The sequence below is a fragment of the Phalacrocorax carbo genome, chromosome 4 (genome assembly GCF_963921805.1).
Source record: "Phalacrocorax carbo chromosome 4, bPhaCar2.1, whole genome shotgun sequence".
NCBI classification, from domain to species: domain Eukaryota; kingdom Metazoa; phylum Chordata; class Aves; order Suliformes; family Phalacrocoracidae; genus Phalacrocorax; species Phalacrocorax carbo.
In genome coordinates, this window is record NC_087516.1 from 82932967 (window position 1) to 82956115 (window position 23149).

Here is a 23149-nt window from a genome sequence, read left to right on the forward strand (position 1 = left end):
CATACTTTAATAGGTACTTTCACTGATCTTACAATTTTGAAGGAACATGAAATTGGAATTTTATCAAATAAACATTCACAGCTCCAAACTCTTTCAACTTGCCTTCTCCAAGTCCAGTTCCTCTAAAAGAATGCTTGCATTTTTGTTGGCTTCAGCAGCCTGTCTATCTTTGGCTTGAACAATTGATTCCATACACAGGTGGCACTTCTTCAGCATCTCCTAAAATGATAAAGAACATCAACCCTCTGTTTGAAAAAGCAACACTGCATGTGTTAGAACGCACGATCTCAAGCTTACACTTGTAATTATTGTGTTGCGTCACTCGCACAGGACTAAGGGAGAACTTCAAATTCCCTGCCAGTAAGTTCCTCTTCATGCCCAACCTTGCAAACTAATATTCCAGGCACAGGCGTGACGTGCCACCAATAACCTATGTCTCACTATGCTATAAACGGTACAAAGACAGTTCGTATCCTGTGCCCATTACCAAGCCCAAAAAATGTAATGAAATAAAAGAAAAACATATCATAAAGCAAGAGGGGGGTTTTTTTGGTGTTTTGTGGGGTTTGGGTGTTTGTTGGGTTTTTTGTGTGTGTTTGTTTTGGGGGTTTTTTTTGTTTGTTTTTTTTTTTAAGACATTTGGGAAATAGATGACAATTATAGTATTATAATAATTCTCAAACCTATATTGGCTTCATAGTGGTGAACATGTTGAAATGCACAGGGTGCCTACAGCAGTCACAGCCACTGGCAATAAAACATTAGCACCTCTTCAGCCTTAACATGCTCATCAGAACTTGACGCCCTGAAAGACGACTGCTCAGTTGCAGCGCAGGGTATCAGTGAAGAGGTAGAAGCATTACAACCATATTTCTGCACCAGTTGCTATTCTCGTTTCTCTTACTACGAAGCAGTTTTTGCCCTGTTCCTCTGGACTGAAGATGATCGAAATAAAACCGGACCCCCACAGGGAAGAGCACCAGTCCGCCTGATATGCTGTAAGAAACCACTTCATTGTCAATTATGTTTCCTATCTTCTTTCTACTACAAACTGTCTTTAAAAGATTCTCCATCTTCCTATTTAAGCTGACACACACTTCGAAGTTCATTCTGTTAGCTCTACCTCGCTGCAGAAGCCGTCGTGAATTCAGTATGAATTTGCTCAACAGGGAGGAATGCAGAGCAGAGTAAGGTAATGACTGGGAGGACACTTGAAAATAAGCACGGATAATTAATAACAACGCCTCTACTACTGCTCTGACAGCACTAAGGCGCACAATGCTGCTGTGGCCATGCGCTCCCTTCTTTGCTATGATTTTTCTGAAGAATTCCGATGGGACTCCATCATTTGGCTGAAATCCGGTGTGCTAGGAAGCTAAAGAACATTCGTAAGATCGATTCTAAAGCTGAGTCACAGCACTATTCCTTCTCAAATATTTTCTTTCTTACAGTCTTACCTTATCAGTAATTGTTGCTATGTATCTCATGCATTCTGAGTCTGATGGAAACTGGTTGACTTCCTTCACTAGGTAGCGCACCACTTTCACATGACCCTGACAAAGAAATTTCAAGGACAACGTTTTCTATCAGGCCAGCTGCTTCTGGTTTGCTAAGAAGCACTTTAGTCCAAGCACCCATTGCAAAATATTTGTTTTCAACTCCTTCAAACGATGCTCTCCGCACTTAATTCTATTTTTGGAATCTTTATCACCCCCTAAACTAGCGAGGCGTATTTGTTCACATTTATGATGGAAAAGAAGGCAAGCAATTACAGTACCCATCGTCAGGTTGCCCTTACCCCAGCCATCCTTCCACATACTTCTGCCTTTTATTTTGGTAGTTTTCAAACGCCCAGCTCTGGCAACTTAACAGCTGCAGGCTTGTGCAGTTATTTGTAATTTTTCAAGTACTGCAGCAGTTGAACTACACTCCCTCGCTAACAACGATTATCGCTGGAGTCCAACTGAGCTAACCTGCAATTTATTATTTTTTTTTTTTGGCCAAAGCGCTCATCCTCTCTCGCATAAGAAACCAATCCAATCCCCCCACCCCCCCTTCTATCACATATTTCCCCTCTCTGCACAAATACACTGCAATTTTCACTTCTCAAGAGACCTAAATGAGAACAAGCCTCAGTGAAGTGCCTACAAAGCAAAATTCTAGTGCAATTTAACACAGATATTTTAAAGGTGACACACATACCTATTTGCAAAGATTCAGTGCCAAGTCCTAAAATTAGCTGACATATTTTTAACTATGTAGTTTGTCAGCTAAGTTCTGTTTCCAAGAACTGTGTAGGGATGATCAAGATGATACTAGCTAAGACCAAAGCTGAACATCATATTCTACCTTTCGAAAGGCTGCCATAAGGGGAGTTATTTTCCTGTTATCAGCAGCATCCACGTCAGCTCCAGCCTGAACTAGCAGTTGGACAACATCTAGGTGCCCTCCATTTGCTGCCAGCCACAGCGGAGTATTCCCCTTCTTGTTACGCACGTCGATGTGAGCTCCTCTACAGAAACAAACACATTCGATCAAAACTCTGGACCAGATTTTCATGTGATCTATCAACTGGACATGCAACACAACAATAGGGTAGAATGCAGTAGCCATTCTTCCATCAAATTTATGCATTCACAGCTTCCAAAATTATACTTTTGCTTCTTCTGATGCTGTCAAGAGCCTCAACTGAGCCTAAAAACATTGTTAGTACTCTAAATCATGCTGTTAGAGAAGCTTCAGAGAGAGCTGACAAATTACTTCATTAACTCCCATCCACCCATACACTGTATTCTTCATTAGCTTACTCAGAACAACTTAAAACATTTCAAGTGCAAGCCAACAACCAGTGTGAGTACTGGGGAAACGACATATCAAAAAGCTAATCAGGAAACAATTACAACGAACACACATTGCAATCGTTTAAAAAAAAAAAAAAGAAATAATTAAGATGTATGCTTTGTGTGCTTCCTCTGTTTAAGGATTTAACGCTGCCATCTAAAATGGCTCTGCGTCATGATTATGAGTACTATACAGGTAAACTTTAAAAGAAATTGTTTTATTTGTAACATTCATGATTCCATGAGGCAGGAAAAACTGATTTAGTCCATTTAAGCAAAAGCAAGCATGCCAATACCGAACTCCCACACCAAAGAGAACTTTGATCACTTATGATCAACAGAAATACATAGTAAAGGTTGACAGACACAGAACCTTTCCCATTTCCTACCCTGTACAGAATATTGGGAAATATTGTTGTATATTGGGAAATGTTGGTCTAAGTGAGGCCATATTGGAGATGTTTTTCTTCAAGCAGCACACTTGCAAATACAGTACCTGCTAATGAGAAGCTCACAAAATTTGTAGTGCCCTTTGTCTGCAGCAATGGTTAAAGCTGTGTCTCTTGAGGAAGGTACTGGAGGAGCATTTACATCTGCACCTTTGTCCAGCAGAACCCTGCCCACTTCTGCATATCCACCAGAAGCTGCTTCCATTAACGGTGTGAGACCAGTCTAAGAGAAGAAAGCAAGAAAAATAAGCATTTAGTAGGGGGTGAGGGTGGGGGGTGTTCTGCTTGAGAGACAAGATTTATTTCAGCTTCCAGGAACGTATTTCTAGTTCTGTCAATCATTAAGTACAGAGGAAAAAGAGAACGGAATGCCATTTGTAGGACATCTCTCTTTTTTTCTTTCCCCTCAATATTCAAGCTACTTTTCTAGCGTACAGCCTTTCCTCCCACTTAAAGAGTTGGGATACTCTCAAGCACAGACATCCCCTTTCAATTGTGCATGACCACTCTGGATATAAGCAGCTGGCCCGAGGAGATTAGGCAACTGAGCATACCTAGGCCAAGATTCCAGCTCTTTCTGAATACCCTCAAACCTGCTGTTTTTATTAAGTTAATGGCTTACTATTCTTATGCTTGTAAGCACCTGAAGAGGAATTAAGGCTTCAGAAGAAACACTTAATTTTGACAAGCTGTAACCACCAAAATACTAGCCCTGAAGTGCTGCCATTGTTTTTCCTTAGAATACGTGGTTTAGTTCAGTTAACTGAACTAGGAGAAGTTTATTTGCACAAGAGGCATCAGATAACCACAGAGACGCCACGACGTACAAGCATCGCTTTTTGGAGATGTATTCAGCTATTTGCTCCTTACCTTAGCTCTATGTTCCACATTAGCTTTTCTATCAAGCAGCAGGCTAACTACTTCAGTTCGCCCTTGGAAACAAGCCAGAGTCAGTGCCGTATTCCTGTTGGTTTCTATCTGGGCATTTATGTCAGAGCCCATGTCCAGCAACAGCTTGACAGCAGCAGTGTGCCCATTCATGGCTGCCAGCATTAAGGGAGAAATGCCCAATTTGCTACCAGTTCTGAAAGAGAAAAAAAGAAAAACCAATGAACTCTCTACATCATAATCACGTTTCTGAAATTACTTTATCATAACTAGGAAGGCAGAGTACTTACCCAAGGCCGAAACATCAGCTACATAGCAACTATTACTGAAATTTCAAGAGATTCTCCAAAATTGCTTTGCTTAGGACAGCATATTTCTACTTCAAGATACTATGCGCATTACCTTTTAATTGATGTAAATTTAAAGGCATCTCCTATGAGAAGCATAACTTTTTCTTGGTCCTTCCATTCGACTTGTGCAGCGCATGGTTGAGCTATATTCTACCTCCCAATGGAGGCAAAAGCATTACACACATGCATACATGCACAGAAAGAGCTTTCGTTAAACTACACAGGGAAAACAAAGGGATAATAAACACACACCCTTTCTTCACGTAACCCAGAACTAATTTCAACCCAGCAGGCCAACCGGAGCAGAAAGCACGATTTCTATCTTGGACACAGAAGACTGATAGTATGATATAGGAAAGAAGTTATTAAAATACACAAAGGGAAATGGAAGTTAAAATAGCATTAGAGAAGCACAGTCAAAACCTTACGTTTTTGACCTCGGAGTAAAGAAGGCTACTACAAATTAAACAATACATTGGTTGTGATCATATAAGAATAATCAGATTTTGCTCCACATAGCCGTGAAGAAATCCTTGTGGAAAGGGTAATAATTCGGAACACTACAAAAACTATGAGAGAAGGGGTGAAAAGGGTACTTGCCTGGAATTTATTTCTGCCCCAGCATTTAGCAGAATCTTGATAATGTTCACGTAGCCACCAGAAGCGGCGAGGCTTAAAGGTGTGTAATCAGAAACATTCCTGTGCTCTTTGTTTGCCCCTCGAGCTAGCAGCAACTCCACCACCTGCAGTGTTTTAAGAAATAACATCTGGTTTTCTCCCAAACTTGCAAATCTACCCAGGGCAAATGTTTTGAAGCCTAAATATACCATTGACATCTTTGAACAGTAAGAAAGTAATTTTATTCGGTTGCTTCCCTATACTCCTCACCTCTGTGAATGGATAAGGCTGAAACTACGTTCCCAAAGCCACTGTGAAACTTTCTTTTAAAATCCATCATGATCTCTCGTTCGCATGTTTAACCAGTCATACCAAATTACATTACATAGCGAGAAAAAAAATCAAGACCTTTTTATGTTTATTTCAGCCGTCCTTAAAGACTGCCAAAACCAGAGATTCAGTTTGAATACGGTATACCAAGTACTCCTTTTGATCTTTCCCTTTCCAATGCTCCGTTCGCTATCAAGTTAAAAACTCCTCCTCAAACCAAAGCTGCCGAGCAAACAAGAAGGCAGTTGCATGCTCTTATGTTCTCTGTTTACACCGTACATTGAACGGTGTGTAGATTGCTCACAGCAGTCTCATGCGAGAGCCATTACAGAAGATAACATTCGCATCCCTCGCTGATTTTTGCTGTACGTTAACAAAAACAGCAAATGGTGCTTACATTATTCCTTCCTTACAGATTTATTTGCAACCCAAACAATTCACAGCCTCCCATATTCTACATGAAGGTCACATTCTGTAATGAAGTTTCTGCAGAAAACAAACTGAACTAGCAATGTAAAAATCAAGATGAACACCAAGGTGAAAACCCACTGTGTCATCTCCAGTGCAACGTTTAATTTGCTCCACCTTCAGCTTTTAAAGCAGAAACCATGTTTAGATTAGACCTGCAAAACTGAAGCCAAGGGCTTTTTAATCAGAAGATTTTCCCTTGAAGTCACAGGACACACATACTGCCGAACACAACAATTGGGGGGGGAGGGCATCCCGACATCATCTCTACTGCCCAAAGCTCAATGTTTTCCCATCTTCTTTCCCAAAAAACATGAAGGAAAACATGATGCGTTCCTCCAATACTGTTTGAGAAACACAGCTCAAGTGAATCTCTAAGAAGGTAGGCTCAAATTCACCTTTGCTCTAAGAGGTTGCTGCCCGCAAAGGCTGCTGTGAGAGGCTTACTAAAAATCAGGCCTCTCCCTCCACCAGAGAGGACGTGATTGTCATTGCAGCTGATCCCCCAATGCCTGACATCTTCCAAGTGGCGCTAAAAACAGGCCAGAAGAGCTACAAGTTTTCAAGAAGATGACCTTTTAAATGCCACAGTATCACTGTGAAGACATCCTGAGGAACTGGGAGAGGTGTCTCCAGCCTCATTAATTCCCAGACGGCCACAGACAGAGGAAGGTGATCCCGCACCACAATACATAGTTTCCACTGTGGCTTTTGCAATTTGAATAGTAGAAGCATTAACAAAGTTACACACTTAAGATATACAACAACCGTTAGGAAAAAAAAAAAATCAAAATGCAGATTTCACAATCAAGTCTCACAATACAGTATTTCACGCAACATTCAAAAAAAACCTTCCCCTACATTTCCTTTTCATCAGCCATTTGTGACACGTTTTTTGTATTTTCAGCCAGAGACACCGGAGCCATCTGCAGTACTCCAATATCCCATGGTCTATACAGAATCCATTAGAAAACCCTCTTGGCTCATATAAGGAGCTGATTCATGTCTAACTCCAGCTTCCCAACAGGAACACTCATCACATTCACTTTCCTATCTACATCTAATTACGCTGGTAAAAGCCCCATAATGAGCCACTAATTATTACAGTCATGGGGTCGTCTGCACAGCACTGGTCCAGCTTATAAAAATAGAAAAAGCCATTTATATCAGACATGCTGCAATATATAACTTAGAACATGTGAAGCTCTTCGCATGCTTTTTAAAAAACACCAACCTGAAGAAGAATGGTGGATTAAGTTACTCTAACTTCTCCAGAAGATTGCTTTAGTACACTGGCACAATATCTTATCTACACACTGCTTTTAGACTTAAGTTTTACTTCACCTCTTGTCTCCCTCCTGAACAAGCCAAGGACAAGGGAGTGTCCTTGGTTCTCTCAGACTGGGCTTCAATATCAGCTCCGTTATCCAGTAAGATTTCAACAACACCCACGTGGCCAGCTGTAGCAGCCAAAATAAGCGGAGTAAACCCTGCAATGAAAAAAGATGTTTGAAAAGTCCATGTTCACAGCTTAAGTTTAAGCAACCTAAGTTAAAACACCAGAAAAACATGCCGAAAAACTTCGCATAAAGACTAGGCCTGTTGTGCACTTACTTAGTGGGATACACTGGAAAACCACAGACGGTCTGTAACTGCCGTAGTAAGATACCTACCTTTCTTGTCCCTGTGTTCAATATTAGCTCCTCTCTCCAGCAGTGTTTGTACTAGTTCTTCGTGGCCACCGGCACAAGCAAGTGTCAATGCCGTGTCATGATTACTTTCAGTCTAGAAGAAACAGACATCATATACGCAACAAGATAAATATTTCCTTTTTCATGTACAGCCCCTGTTATATTGCAGAGTAGCCCAAGTACAACTGTATCTAAGAGAACAAAAAGCTCTACATGCATCAGACACGTCTACCCATTACCTCACCGTTATCGTTTTTGTTCAAGTTCATAACAGGAGTGTACTTCAAGTCTGCTCTGTTGAGTGATTTCAGAAAAGCTCCTGACAAGAACTGAGATTCTTCAAGAACCAAGTTTTCATCAGTGCTTTGCTAACTACATCAACTTCTTTTCCACTGCTCGACTGCGACCTTTAGATGGTATAATGAAGGTAAGAATTCTGTCTTTAACTCTTATCCCTCAAGTTAAACCAAAGGAGGGAGAGCTCCCAATCCCACCACTACCATTGCTGACGCCTCTGAAGAGCAGCCATCAGCTACAGTGAGTCCACGAAACACAATAATTGAGAAGCGCAAAAAAGCTGAAAATATACAGAAGTCTTTGAGCCTATGCTCTGCTTTTAAGTTTTCTCCCTTTAGAGCACTCATACTGTGTCCAAGTGAATGTTTCTAGAGCCCTTATCAACCTTGATTCTGCCTATTAAAACACTTGCAACGAAACAACGTGCATTTTATTTGTCAGTATTGCCAAGGTCCATGTAAATGAACACCATCCTGTTTGAAAGAGCAACTGAGAAACTCAGAGGATTACTGGCACTGCTAGTTACAGCATAGGGACTGCCTAAAATGACATCTCTCTCTCCTTCAACGAACACCAGAACAACAAAACCACTCAAAACCCAAACACACACATGCATACCTTAGCTACTATGAGAACCTCATTTTACTTTATCATGACCCAGGGTAGCTGGCAACTTCTCCTAATTCTGACTCCTAACTGGTGCCTACCAGCTAACGAGGCCGGTCAGGCTATTGTGAGAGCTTCCCAACACGGTCACAGCAGAACCCAAGCCCAGCGCCACGAGAGGCTGAGGTAGCCGAGACCGGTTTTCCAGAGGTTTCTCTCCTTTTCTCCACAATAATTTCATGCCCTTCCCTCTTCTCCACACTGCCCACATCTTAGCCACGTTATGTATAGTCTAGAACTATGCATGTACGTATGCTAGTTAGTAGACGCGTGGTTTTTTGATGGCCAGCTAGGTGCGAGAGTCAACATTAAGTAGCCCTTTTTAAAATCACTTTCAGTAAAGAAATGCCTTTTCTTCACAAGAAGTGAAAGCTTGAATTATTCTCTCTTGTTAAAAAATTTACATAAATTATTAGTTTCAATACCTCCATACTTCTGTCAAGCTGGGTGATCATCGGCCAACAACTGCAAGCACAACCGGAAAAAACAGCACGCAACATTTTAAGGCTTATTTTTGCCTGAGGATATTAAGGCCAAAAAAATATTTCTGTCAGAAGACAGCTTTGCTGCCTCTCATAATCACTCCGATGTGAAAGAAATAAGAAATACAAGTGTTTAGTGATTCAAAGACTTCTCTTTTTCCAGCGAGAGCACAGAGGAAAGTCGGTTGCAGCTCTCTGGGGAGTTGTACAGGCTTTCTAAAAGCAGCAAATCAAGTCTGTAGAACCCAATTCATTATCCAACAGAGTCATTTACTATCACTGAATTATTCAGGACGTGGAAGCAAAACAGCCTCACGCATCTGTGCCGCAGTGGCATTTGCAGGCTTACCTGTGCATCGATATCTATAGCTGGGTAGATTGGTAGCATGGCTGAAGGAGAAATGATAGGACTCGGAGTTGGCGTCTGAGGTTGGGAGACAGAAGTTGCAATGCTGTGGGTAGGAGTGTTTGACATTGCAGATGCTCTTCCGCTCACTGCTGTTGAACAGAATAATTACACTTAGTAAAAGAAAAACACTTCAAATATTTAACATGACAATAAATGGACAGTGGGAAAGAACTCCCACCGACAGACAGAACTCCCTAAAAACTTTGTTTTCCACAAATACATATTTTCAATCCAGTTAACCCAAGCTTTGAACCTTTAACTCTTTGAATTTATCAGCTACGAAAAAGGTTAACTGTATTAGATCCAAGAAATAGGTAAGTATCAGACTGGCATGTTTTCTACAAGCCCACCACAAAATAATTTATTTAAAAAAAAAAAAAAAAAAAACCAAGATCTTTCCCACAAGAGGTCAGCCATTACTTGGACCAGGAGTTCCATACCTTTAGAAGCAGGACTGCAGAACATGTCCCATCAATGGGTATCCATGCAATTTCTCTTAAAACAGTTTAAATATTCTCACATAGAAGTCTGTCCAACCACTAACCCCCACCACCCTGGCCCCCATCAACGTAACAAAAAAGCGACAGCGCTAGTGCCAGGATGCTCACATGGCAGGATTTGCTGAAACCAGAGGCGTGGAAGCTTCTTAACAGCCATTTTGCAGAAACTTTTATCAAGGTTGTTAGGATAAGCAAAAGGTAATACCATTTTACAGTTGACGACAGTATATTAACATGACACAAAATAGCACCGACTGCCACCCTTCCCTGAAATTAATTTCACACCTCTAATGTTTAGAAGTACAGAGTAAATTTAAATCTAAAACAGCCTTTAGGGAAAAAACTCCCATTTTACTACTTTTTGCTTTTTTTCTTAAAAGAACCCAATGTTTTTCTCCCTGACTTTTTTCTGTTATTTCTATAGGTCTTTATCAGGTGTCATCAGCAAAGGATAAAGTAAAGTACGCGTCTCCTGTCAGGTTGGCAAAAGCTCACCTTTAACTGCCAAGTGAAAGAAATGCAGTTTCCACGTATTGTCAGTGTTCATCTAGTGCACACTACGAGGAACAACCTCACTGAACACCAAAATAGTGCCCCTTTATCCCCAGCTTCTCAAGTCCTGTTCATTTTTCTAACAGGTTTAAAGTCAACCATGTCCCTAACTGCAAATCCTTGAGAATTAGCTCCTAACTACACTTAATTGGAAGTGGGAAGTTTTTCTACAGGTGCTACTAAAATTGTATCCTAACATGCCTCCCTCCTCTGTGTACTCCCTCCTCTGCAAGGCAGTTATGTCTTTTGTCCATTCCTGATTTGATTTCTGGATTTCCTATACCAAATCCCAGCAAAGAAGCGATTCAATGTCACTGAAAGAAACAAAGGACCCCAACTTATAACATAGAAAGTATATTTAAGAGTAAATCACGACTCAAAACTCCCCTATCTTTATTTTAGAGTGCCTTTTGAAAACTCTTTTCATCTTACGAGACAAATCACACTAGGTATGGATTAAAACAAACATACCGAAGCTAAGCCAAAATATTCTACATAAAGTCAAAAACTACGGCCTAAGGGAGTTCTGTACAGAGAACTAATCAAAGATCGCAGTGAACTATCGTTCAGTGGAGCATCTAATTTCAATTCATCTCATTCCTTATTCTGACTGTAAATTAGAGATATAACCTAAAATGCAACTTCACTTTGGTTTCACACAGAAGGTTAATAAGTTGTCAGTTTCAGCTCCTGCTCCCCTCTTCACATACAGCCTCATAACAAGCTATTTTGAGAAACGAGCATGTTGACCTTCTTTAATTTCAAAAAGCAAGTTGAAGTAGTATAAAACAGTAATGGAGTTACAAAGGATCATGATTCTTGATTCTCACCTCAGGTCCAAAAGAACCCGATAAGGATGATAAAATGGTGGAAACTAACCAAATATGCTGTACTTGGATGATATAAAGCACCATCATCAAATAATCCACAGGTGAATAAAGTTAAGCCTGCTACAGTAGCATATGTATTTTCAACAGTTGCTAAGAATTACTGCTGTTGTCCCAGTATGGGGCCTGGGGAGCATCTGCTGCATTACAGGAGGCACTTATTAAACTTCTTAGACTTCAAAACAAAACAGTAAAATCAAGGTAGTTAGGAAGGTCTCAAGTTGGGTACAGTCTATTTTTTTTATATCGGGGGGGGGGGGGGGGGGGGGGAGAGAAGAGGGACGACGGGGTGGGGGGGAAGGGACAAAAACCAACCAAACAAAAGAGAGACATGTTTAAAAGCCAACATCCCTCTTTCCACAAAGGAGAAAACATTTATTGTACAACCCATATAGAAATATTTTAGTGCATGCTAATAGAGGAGAAGATGCACATTGACTTACAGTCCTCATATGAAATATTTCATGTGTGCTTCGGCAATGATTCACGGACAGATAATAGTTCATAACCCTATAGCACATTTCACTGAGACAAGACATTGGTATTAACTTTGATTATATTTATTTCAACATCACCTGTGCAGAGTTCAAATTTGTAAGGAGCATGCCAGGGGCAGTGAACAGAACCTTTATGGTGTCCAAACAAAAATACTAACAGTTTTCAATAAGCCAAAAGGTTTTCACAACAGTCTTGAGCAGTGAAAAAGAGTAACCAACTAGCTTGATCATCAAATCTAAACGCACTGACAGTCAGAGGTTTACCCTTCCCCTCTGCCCCTCCACCTACTCAGTGGCAAAATTTAACTAGAAGTCTGCATTTGAACATATAACCACCATTATCTCATGCTTGGGATAACAAGTCTTCAAAGCTAGTTCACTATTAGAATATTTGAATATATACAAGCCCTGGTACAGGAGCAGCTACCAGTATTAAATCACGTCACGAAACCAGGTCAAGCTTCTTCGGCAGAACACATCACCCCAAGCACCACTTGACTACTCCAGTCAAAGTCTCTTATATTTGTTTGGATATTAGACAACCAGTTTTGTCCTGACTGACATTAGATGCATAGCTGCTCTTCATATGGATTTCCTTCTGGGCATCTCAACTTTCTCTTGGCTAAATTAGTATTATTACATCCTCACAGCTGCCGCCTTCTCCCCCACGCCAACAGCCTCACCATCCAGAGAAGCATTTGCCTTCTAACGCAGCCCCAGTATCAGGGGAGGAAAGAAAGCAGCCAAGCTGACAAATTAACCCAAAAACTAACACAAGATACTTAAATTTCAACTGACAGGATTTTTTCCACACTGGTCTACCTGTCCTAAACCAAAACGTGTCTGGGGAGAAGCCTGACACTTTGAAAAGGAACATGGGGTGGTTTGCGCTGTTCAAGTTCGCTGCCTTCTTCAATGCTTTGTATTTTCACAAAGTGCAAGATGTTATAGAAACTAAACACCTTTATAATACCATTTCATCTTTATGTCCACCATTAAGTTTCTAACTAGTGTCGTCTGACTGCGGGCACAGCATGGTTCTTACGCATGTATTCCTTATCTCCTGTAACGTCAACAGTACACGTATAAAAGAACTGGATCACATCGAGTTGCAATATGCCAAGATGAGGGACTGAAAGCAAAAGCACATTACAAGAAATATATTAGATACCTCAGCTTTTTCCAACTTGTTTCAAGCCAACTCAACAGGCTCATTCCATGTCAGTTTCTTCTCCTCTGCCCCCAATTTCCTCAGTGGTATCTGCAAGTTACTAAAAGCTGTTCTCCTGCCACACATGCTTAAAATCAAAACAGAACACTTCAGATGCATAACGTGCCTCGATTTAAGGAGTCAAAGTTATGTTCTGAATTCCAATACAAACACACATCATTGCTTCTGTGCACTAACAGCTCCATGGGTGAAGCCTGAAAACCACACCACAGCTGTAAGACTGAACAATTATTAATTATAGTCTGGAAGGTGGACTATGACAGGTTCAGTCCCACACAAAACCAGCTGCCTAGCAACAGATGGAAGTCTCATAATATTCCAAGGACAAGGGCCTGAATGCATTTACCATCCATTTGCACTATCAGCGTAACCATCACCAGCAAGCGTTTGTCGTTACACCAGCGCAGAAATGCTTGTGCCCTCAGTTTTCTGCAGCGCCCGCACGGGTCGCAAGTGGGACGGAACCTCCTGATTTTGCTCTGACACTGGCTCCCTACAGTTATTTCTTCAGTACCGAGTTTATGCGAAGAACTCTGAGTCAATGCATATTCTTTCTGACGTATTAATTTAGACAGTTACAATTTCAACTGACTCATCCTACAAGGTAGCTTCCAGGACTTAATCTTACCAAGCGCTTCAAGATTCCTGAAGTTCTTTGTGAAGCTCTGTTACTGGACATAATCCTTTGAATAGTTATTACTTGAAAACAAGTTTGCTATTAAAAGCAGGGATATATTTTTTCTTTATATCCTTAACACACCATTTAACATAAACAATGGCTTCATTCAAGAGTTACCAACTAACCCGAAAATACTTCCATTCACTAAACTCACAGCAAGCAAAAACTCGTCCAAATTCGCAAACTGAAGAGTGAACCTTTTGCTTGTCATCAATTCCAGCAGGATCAGAAAGGAGCCCCAAGTTAAATCTCAAAGTTTACTTACTACTTTTTCAACTGATCCTATTTCTTTCTTTAAAAAAAAAAAAAATAAATAAACAAACCCACAAGAAAAAAAACACCTAACCCCCAAAACAAACAAAAAAACAAAACCCTAAACCCCTTAACTGGGTACATTCTCTCACTGTGTTTCCAGGCAAATTGTGTAGAGCTCAGGTAACACCAATTTGATTCTCTAATAGCAAGGAAGCCTACTTTTAAGTCCCCTAGTTGATTCAGCAACGACGCTTGACACCTTTTCAGCTAAACCCATGTCTCACACTCTCCTCTGACAGATACCAGCATCTGCACACCTGGCCTTGTTTTAAACAAGTACTTAAAATGGGAAAATCCAACTCATTGTTTGCAACTAATTAAGCACAAATATAACATCAGATAAAGTTTGCACAGGCAAGGCGAAGCCATTTTTGTAACCCGTGCTGCAAGCCACAGCCACCTCTGTTATGGAAGTGAAGCCACCTCCAGAACAGAGGTTTAAATCCATGGGGATACTCCAGAGGGTTCCTATTAGAGCAACACACAAAGCTACTGATAAAATATTTAGCTGCTGCTTAAGTGTTTTGTGTTACTTTGAACCCACTTCACCTCCGCACTAAAGTATGAGGTGTGGATTCAAGCTGGCATTTAAATCATATCCTCAAGCCGGCATCTGCTCTCGCTTAAAAGAAACCCCTAAAATTAGCGACTTCACAGAAGGGCAAAGATGGAGTTGCATCTGTACAGCTTTTAACAGACTTGCCACAAATGCCTTACAGAGCACAATTTGCTGGCGGGTGAAGGGATTGAGAGCAGCCTTGCGGAGGAGGATTTGGGGTTACTAGTGGATGAAAAGCTGGGCATGAGCTGGCGACATGCACTGCTGGATGGCCAGTGCAGAAGGCCAACCGTATCCCAGGCCGCGGCAGAAGATGCGCGGGCAGCAGGGCGAGGGAGGGGATTCTGCCCCTCTGCTCCGCTCGTTTGAGATGCCACCTGCAGTGCTGCGTCCAGCTCTGGGACCCCCGGCATAGGACATGGACCTGTTGGAGTCCAGAGGAGGGCCACGAACACGATCCGAGGGCTGGAGCACCTGTTGTACACGGACAGGCTGGGAGACCGGGGCTTGTTCAGCTAGAGATGAGAAGGCTCAAGGGAGACCTTATTGCAGCCTTCCAGTACTTAAAGGGGGACTATAAGAAAGATGGGGGCAAACTTTTTAGCAGGGCCTGTTGTGACAGGACAAGGGGTGATAGTTTTAAACTAAAGGAGGGGAGATTTACACTTGATATAAGGAAAAAGTTTTTTTTACAATGAGGGTGGTGAAACGCTGGCCCAGCCTGCCCGGTGAGGTGGTCGATGCCCCATCCCTGGAAACATTCAAGGTCAGGCTGGACGGGGCTCTGGGCAACCTGGTCTAGTTGAAGCTGTCCCTGCTCACTGCAGGGGGTTGGACTAGATGGCCTAAAATGGTCCCTTCCAACCCAAGCTATTCCAGGATTCTATAAATTTAGACCTCGTTCTCAATTGCACGTGTGAATGCACATACTCAGAACTGGGACTAAGTAGTGCAAAAACATTCGCTCAAATGCGCATCAGAAATACCTGACCTTTCCAAAAAGGCACGCGTGAGCATTTGGCTGTGTGGCAGATGACCTAAAATTGTAGCTTCTCAAGATGTTATATGCAGTTAAACACGTAACACATGCCCCAACTCAACTTGAAGTTTTATTTAAATACAAATAAAGTCCATTGCACAGATTCTTCGTAAGAACTGTCATTATTCCGTCTCTCGAACTGAGTAGCTGGTATCGTTACGCATCCCAGCAGCTCCGCATGAGAGCCATCTTCACTATCAATGCATGATGGATGTAGTTTTATCTGTTTTTTTATGCATGCAGTTTTTTTAATCCACTGACAGCTTCCCATCTGTATGTCTAGGCTTCAATTCTAACACCAGACTTTCAGAAAAGAAAAGATCTGTCGATCCTGGAAGTTTCAGTAATCTTTAACGGGGCTTTGCCTGAACATCAGGTTACTCATTAGGTGCCTAATTTGAACAGCGCTGTTCCAAGTATTTCGAACAATCACCACCTGGTATTTTTAACCACTACCTTATCTTCTGTTCACTCTGCACCATTATTGTACTCCAATAACTCTTGCAATATACGCAGGACCAGCTCCACGCCTCTGCACCTCTGGGTTAAAATGTTCCTGGAGACCTGCCTTTCCTCCAGCACATGCCCCTCGCCCTAACATGCTTTACAAAGCAGACTTGTCAAAGGAGACAGCACTTTTCAAAAAGTGAAATGTCACCAGCTTAACCAAGAGCACCTCAGCAAATTTTCATCAAGTGGCATGTTTTTTTTTTTAACACTATGTCCTAACAGTTCATCTGTATTTGGCTAAGTAGTCAACATGAGTATTTCAGTGACTACTTTAACATGGAAAAGGGATTAAGCGTAACTGAAGCGGGTGTAAAGGAAAGCAACACTAACATCTCCCACTTCCTACGCTATTTAAAACCTGTTTCATTCCTTTATTTTACTACTTAAGGCCTAAAGCGCTGACATTTCTGGATAACAAATTCTCCAAAGCTATTAAGCAGCATTTGGTACGGCTAAATTTGTTTTTTGTTGGCAAAGCAGCCATTTTTATCAATAGACATTTTTTAAAGTCACAGGATTATCATCTTTTTTTCCAGACAGAAGTAAAACTTCAAAAAGGTAGACTATTCAAGGCCAACTAGAGCAGCTTAAATTCAAAAGGCAAGCCTAAAGGTTTCTTACATGTTATAGGCTTGCTGTGGTGCTATAGTTGCTCGCAGCCTGTTCTGGGTGCTCCAAGTCAGTTCTCGGTTAGCTAGTCCAAAGTTCTAGCCAGTATCATCAAGATGACGTTCCTGTGCTACAAGAGGCCGGAACAGAGCTGTAAGGCCCTAGCGTGTCCCCCCGCCAGACAATTAGTTAAAGATGCCACTTCTGACATACCAACCTGACAAACAAGCACCAGTTAGCTCAACAAAAGGAAAGGCAACCCTGCAAATTGAAAAGTTAACACTATTTTCCCAACTCCTCAAGACAGGGATCAGTAGGCTAGGGGTACTTGCTGTAGAGCTAGCGGGAATACACAAACACACACACACGCACATATAAAGAAGTGGACATACCCTCAGCTGGTCAAGCAAATATTATACCTGCTCATAACAATATAAACCCACCTGCCATGATGTCATCCAGCGTGTCATTGAGCGTCTGAGCAGGGCTGGCTACCATTAACCCTTGCTGTGTTTCTGTCAGTATTCCTTGCCCCAGCCCTGCTAGTTGTGCTTGGCCCAATACTGGCTGTCCAACTATAACACCTTGCAGTTCTGTAAGATTTGCGATGGACCCTGGAGGTAAGGAACCTGCTGCCAGAGGCAAAGCTTGTGGCATCGCCAGAGGCTGAATTGGTGCAAAACCCGTCTGCGCAGCAGCTTGCTGAGGATCATCTTTAAGCAAGATGGGGTCCACTTGCTGTAATCGTGCATAGTCTCCCTCTGAGAGTTGTTCTCCTACCCCAACAGGAGTCAGTAGTCCCAGATGCTGGCAAGACTGTTGCTGCTGCTGCTGCTGGAGCTGAATTCTTTGCGCTTTCACCTCTAGATATTGCTTTTTTAGCTGCTGCTGAGTTTTCAGCTGTAACTCTCGCTCCACTTTCTGCAGTTCCTCCAAAATCTTTTGTTTCTTCTGAATTTGTTCCTCTCTCGTTTTGTTCAGCTCCTCAATCTTCTCTTTGGTGAGCTGGTCAGCGTGTGCCAATTCCAGGGACTGCAGCTGAGCGTTCTTCTCTATGGCTTCTTTTATCCTCTGCTCCAGCTCTGTCAACTTGCCCTGAGCCTCTTCTACAATGCTCTCTGGAGACTGATTGGTGATGTAACCCTGTACATCCTGGTTGTTTGCTGGCAAATGACTGCTGGACTTTTGTTTAGAAGCAGCTGTGTGAAAAAGAAACCCCCTCAGAACCAATGGAAGTGCATATGAATGGCATCCTCATTATAGAGCTACTGTTGGGATGCTAAATGGCCGGTTATGCACCAAAACACAGCACCCACAGAAGGTCAGCGTGTACTGTAAGGCCCTCAAAGAAAACCGTATCTGTCGCTAGCAATTTTAATACAGCAGTCAGATTGCAATTTAACAGTACAGATTACTGCGCAAACATTCCAAATACCCCTGCGCTGCGTTGACATATTTACTCCTATAATTGTTTTGCTTTTGCCAAATGAAGCCATTGTCTCAAGAGCCGCTGTTACCAAGTGGTGCTACAAGATACATGGAAACAAAAAGGAAGGGTCTCTTTACTTGATGTTTTGCGTCTGGTATCGTGTTAAGACACAATCATATGGTTTCAGCCCTGAAAGCACAGCAAAGGTGATGCAAAAACATCTCGAGGGACAGGTGACTTGCTCTAGGCCACCAGTTTTGTGAAAAACTCGGTTCATTTTAGGAAGCGCTACACTCTCTAGGACTACTGAACCCTTTCACTACAGGTATCCAGCTTTGCTCAGTTGACAAACAGCGTTAGAACCCAGGATAGTCATTTATATTTAACGTGATCTAACAGGGTATGTTTAGCCACTACATTTTATCCATAGCAGAGATGATTTTGCCTCTGTCAAAACTCAGCTCTCTGCCCAGGCAAGGCAAATATTTCAGCCTTCCTGTAAGGACGAGCGATGGACTAATCCAATTCATCTTTTATGAAGAAGTCCACAGTAACACAGCTGACATGGTCTGCCATACCGGTTGGAGAAGCAACAATCAGTTAATTTTGAAGGGCGAAAGGCAAATCAAAACTCAGGATCTGAGTCAGTGGAGGTGCCCAGTTTCTTCCAGTCATCCTCGCTGTATTTCCAGAACAATACAAGTGTACACACAGTATTAATTTTATGACATGCACGCCTGTACTTGCACTATTGCTGATCCTCGATAAAAATCGTTTTGGAAGAGAATTCTGAAGTACAGAAAGCGTTAAGTGTCAAAATGGCGATATCAAAATAGATGCAAATTTAGTCCTAGGAGGAGCTGAGCCACATCAGACTAAATATTTTATAGCACAAGAAATTCCGCCTTCAGTCAAATTAGTCAAACCCACTCCAAGACTGCTATCCTAAGTAAACGCGAGTTACCAAATCAGCTACGGTATGGAGATTAACATTGTTTTTACAACTTCATTATCCAATTTATATAGGCTGCTGGGTGACGTTTTGCATTAGTCCAGTATGTCAGACTATACTGTATTTTAACGTATTTATTTAGGCAGATTTCTTGACGCTTAATGATTACAGGGTTAGATGACTGATGCTTCGTATTTGGCCGATAAGCAAACCCTTAAAAAAAAAAAAATTGTCGTTTCCTTGACTGAATCCATAAACGCTCTTCATAGGAACTACTCTGCTAGAAGTGCAACCCTCTATCTTCTACCTAGGAAGGATATTTAGAAAATAAGCTCCAGAACTAAGACTGACCTTTATTTCTGATGGGAAGGGTTGTGGCGACATTAGCAGGGGGTTTGTCAGGCTCCTGGGGTGGGACGACCATGGGCAGCGCCTGCACTGGTACACGAGGAGCCTAAAATGTCGGATACTAACAGATTACTTTTCTCATACTCTAATCTAGTTATAATTCAATAGAAGGTAAACAAAACCTGTTAGAAAAGCAGACTTCAATGGTGACTAATAACATATAATACGCTTTTAATATGCCGAGTTCAACAGTTAACAATTTGAGATCATCTGACTTTGACGTACTTTGCATTTTTAACTTAAAAAATTACTTGCCAAACAATACTCGCCTCAGCATGGTACAGCACTACGCTATAGTAAAGCAAATACAAGCCACAATGGGCTACAAACATAATTCTGAACAGCCTCATCAAAGCAGGCCTTTTCACTTGCTGGGCTTTTTTATTTTCCTCAGCATTTTTTTCCAATAATATTTATAGAGCAATAAGAACTATGATGAAAGCACTACACAGTGACACCCAAAGCGCCTTCACCATTTTCACGATAGCTCAAAGCTATCTGCAGCACGATCACCTACAGCTCAGTAGTTCACGAAGTGGCATGACTGACTCTTCTCTCATCTTTAACCTCTTGAGTAAGCTGCAAGAAGAAACACAAAAAAGCCCCACAGATAGCCGGCCGTTAAATCTTACCCTATTTAAATCATGGGATGGTGGGGTCAGCTGAGTAGCATCAGGTGGAGGAGCAGAAAGCAAGTTGTTTGGGTAATCTAGAAGGTAACAAACCACGCTGGTGTGACCACCTTTTGCTGCCTCTATTAACATAGTTGATCCATCCTAATGAGGGAAAAATCACAGTATTACAAACCAGCATCATCAAAACATGACAACACTGAAGTGTTTTGGAAGACACGATACAGTATCTATTAAGAGGGCTTTAATAAATATTCATTCAGTCTGCTGTAAGGTCATAATAGCTAAACTTAAGGACTCTCTTAGTATTTAAAATAAAATAATAATTAAAAAAAAGGACTTGTAAAAATTTTCCTTCCTCTTCCACAGTTATAATCTTGTAACTGGAGGGCAGCCTTTACATTCATGGTAATAGACCTGCACTCACTCCTAACTCCAACTTCTATAAACATTTTCATGAGCATAATGCCTGCTTGTGGAAATACCACCTCTTGTACCTTACTCCTCTTTAAATCGTGCCACGTTGGGTAGTTGCAGAGAATACCAAGAGAGCAAATTCGCTTGGGTGTCATTGGGTTTAAGATTAATGGAAGACCGCCTCAGAGGAAAATAAGGTAGTTGAGCCACAAACCTTCAGTCTATGCGTGGGATCAGCACCATGAGCTAGGAGTAACTCCACAACCGCCAGATGACCTCCAGCACAGGCCAGCGACAACACTGTATGATCGTTGTTAGCTGTGGTCCTGTTCACATTTGCTCCTTCAAAAACAGAGGGGGAGAAATTATTTAAGATTACTCCAACCACTTCTCCTCTACCAAAAGAGGCAGGAAGTTAACTTTCTTCTTAAATATGAAAACCTAGTTCGCCATGGCTGCAGTCTTACAACTGTTAAATTGAACAGTCAAATGTTATTATCATCAGAAGACCATTTAACATGTCACAAAAAACAACCCTATGTGACTAGCACTCCAAACTCACTGTTCCAATGGCTGCACTGTATGTAAGGAACATTATATAAGAGATCAACCTATTGCTTTTAAATTTACCAGTAATCGTGCCCGGGCTATAATTGTGCCAGAGAGCCAAATGCTAAGATCCAGCACATGGATCCACGCATCTTAGCACCACCAAGCATATGATTAATTGCAGCTCTGCCTCCTTCCTTTACAATCTACACAGGGAAAACTGCATCACAGTGGAAGCTTTAGACACCGGTCTGGCTCCCTACAGAGAAGGTACTCATGGATTTTTCTCGTATCAGCTCAAGAGAGAGGAAACAGCAACTCCCAGCTCTCTATCAACTCTATGCATTCAGCAGTGATGTAAGGCTGGATCTCACAGTTCTGACAACATCACGCAAGTGATGATCAGAACTCTGAAACAAACTTGGAGTTAAAACTTCTGAAAAGACAGTGCTCAGGAGCTGCCCCAGGAGCACAGAGACACCCAGTAACCAGTACTACTGTTGCTGCTTTCACTAAGAATTAAAGACAGGCATAGAACTAGTTTTAGAAGTAATTGCAGTTCCCACTAATCTCACCAGAAATCAGAGGTGATCATTATTCGCCTAGTTTGAGAATCAATGGCCCACTTCAGTTAAAATATTGGAAGCTAATCAAGGAAGTTACACTAGTATTGACATGTTTGTTCTTTACTTCCCATTATTTCTAGCAGAAGGAAAACCAAAACCTTTCACGCTCTTACCTTTGCTAATCAAGAACTGAACAGTGCAAACATGACCTGCCCTTGCAGCTTTCATGAGAGGAGTTCTTCCGCCTTCTGATTCATGCTCCTAGAGCAGATAAAGAATTACAATTCAAAATTTTTACACGTGAAAGGAAGCAATTCAGCCTTTTGTTTTCTTGAACGGAAAGACACCGGACTGGAAGAGCCCTTTGTAGTGTTTCAAACTACAGACAATAATCTGTGTCACGTTTGAACCGAACATATTTTGCAGGCAGATGAAACCATCTACCTACCTTTGCACAGGTCGGAGACTCCCAGACAAGAAGCACGAAAGCACATGGTGGACATTTTAGTTAAATAAATTACATTCTGTCACGCTTAACTTTACTTTTTGATAACATACTGGTGTACAAGCCTACTGAAATGTAAATAGCATCAGTTTACCCCCATCATCTTAATTCCATGACAGTACACCAAACAGATCACATCAGAAAGAACTACCACTGTTTGCTGCATAAAGAATAGAACAAATTTGCAGGTACAAGTACAAACCCATAATCAGCTCGACACCATTCAGGACTGCACATGACAGAAGAACAAAATCCCCTATTCTTCTGTACAAGCAACCTTGATGTCTAAAGCATTTCCAAGCCATTCAATCGCCAAAGCACTGTGACTGACCTAAGCACTTTCAGGTAACTGAACAGCCTAAAATCCATTAGAAAAGCATCACCAACTCTCACTTACTTAAAAGAAAAAGGTTAAAAGTTAATTTGAATACAACTGTAACAATTAACATCAAATTCCTTAAGTTTTCAGCAATAAACAAAGGACCAAAAAACCCTGCCACCATCATTTGTAATTTTATTTCCTAATTAAATTTAAGAAGGTAATCACTTACCAGATCTGCGCCTGCCTGAAGTAACACATCTGCTACATCAGTATGGCCATTTTCACAGGCATATGTCAGTGCTGTGTCACCTGTTGCCGTTGTTGCATGCACATTTGCCCCTGAAGCAGTAATAACAAGCATGTAAGCTTTATGAAGTTCATTACAGAAAATAGGCAAGTCGTCATAACCTTTACCAGATCAGATAGCGAATTTTTAATGTCCCCCTTCAATCCGACGTCTATCAGATTGACAACTTAATCATACTCTAGAGGCATTTAAAATA

At 41.5% G+C, this 23149-nt stretch overlaps 1 protein-coding gene across 6 annotated transcripts in view; it reads right to left on the reverse strand.

The window, feature by feature from the left end:
- Window positions 1-23149, reverse strand: part of ANKRD17 (ankyrin repeat domain 17) — a 93757-nt gene that overhangs the window by 13561 nt on the left and 57047 nt on the right. For 3 of the 6 annotated variants that reach the window (XM_064450735.1, XM_064450733.1, XM_064450736.1), the window contains exons 10-24: window positions 22876-22985; window positions 21993-22080; window positions 20919-21046; window positions 20288-20431; window positions 19599-19701; window positions 17310-18065; window positions 9429-9577; window positions 7617-7728; window positions 7288-7433; window positions 5128-5270; window positions 4160-4373; window positions 3337-3512; window positions 2350-2512; window positions 1458-1553; window positions 103-219 (exon numbers count right to left, since the gene is read on the reverse strand). In XM_064450735.1, the coding sequence (XP_064306805.1) occupies window positions 103-219; window positions 1458-1553; window positions 2350-2512; window positions 3337-3512; window positions 4160-4373; window positions 5128-5270; window positions 7288-7433; window positions 7617-7728; window positions 9429-9577; window positions 17310-18065; window positions 19599-19701; window positions 20288-20431; window positions 20919-21046; window positions 21993-22080; window positions 22876-22985 (2645 nt within the window). The remainder of the gene's footprint in view (window positions 1-102; window positions 220-1457; window positions 1554-2349; window positions 2513-3336; window positions 3513-4159; window positions 4374-5127; window positions 5271-7287; window positions 7434-7616; window positions 7729-9428; window positions 9578-17309; window positions 18066-19598; window positions 19702-20287; window positions 20432-20918; window positions 21047-21992; window positions 22081-22875; window positions 22986-23149) is intronic. The other 3 variants (XM_064450734.1, XM_064450738.1, XM_064450737.1) reach the window with 3 other exon arrangements.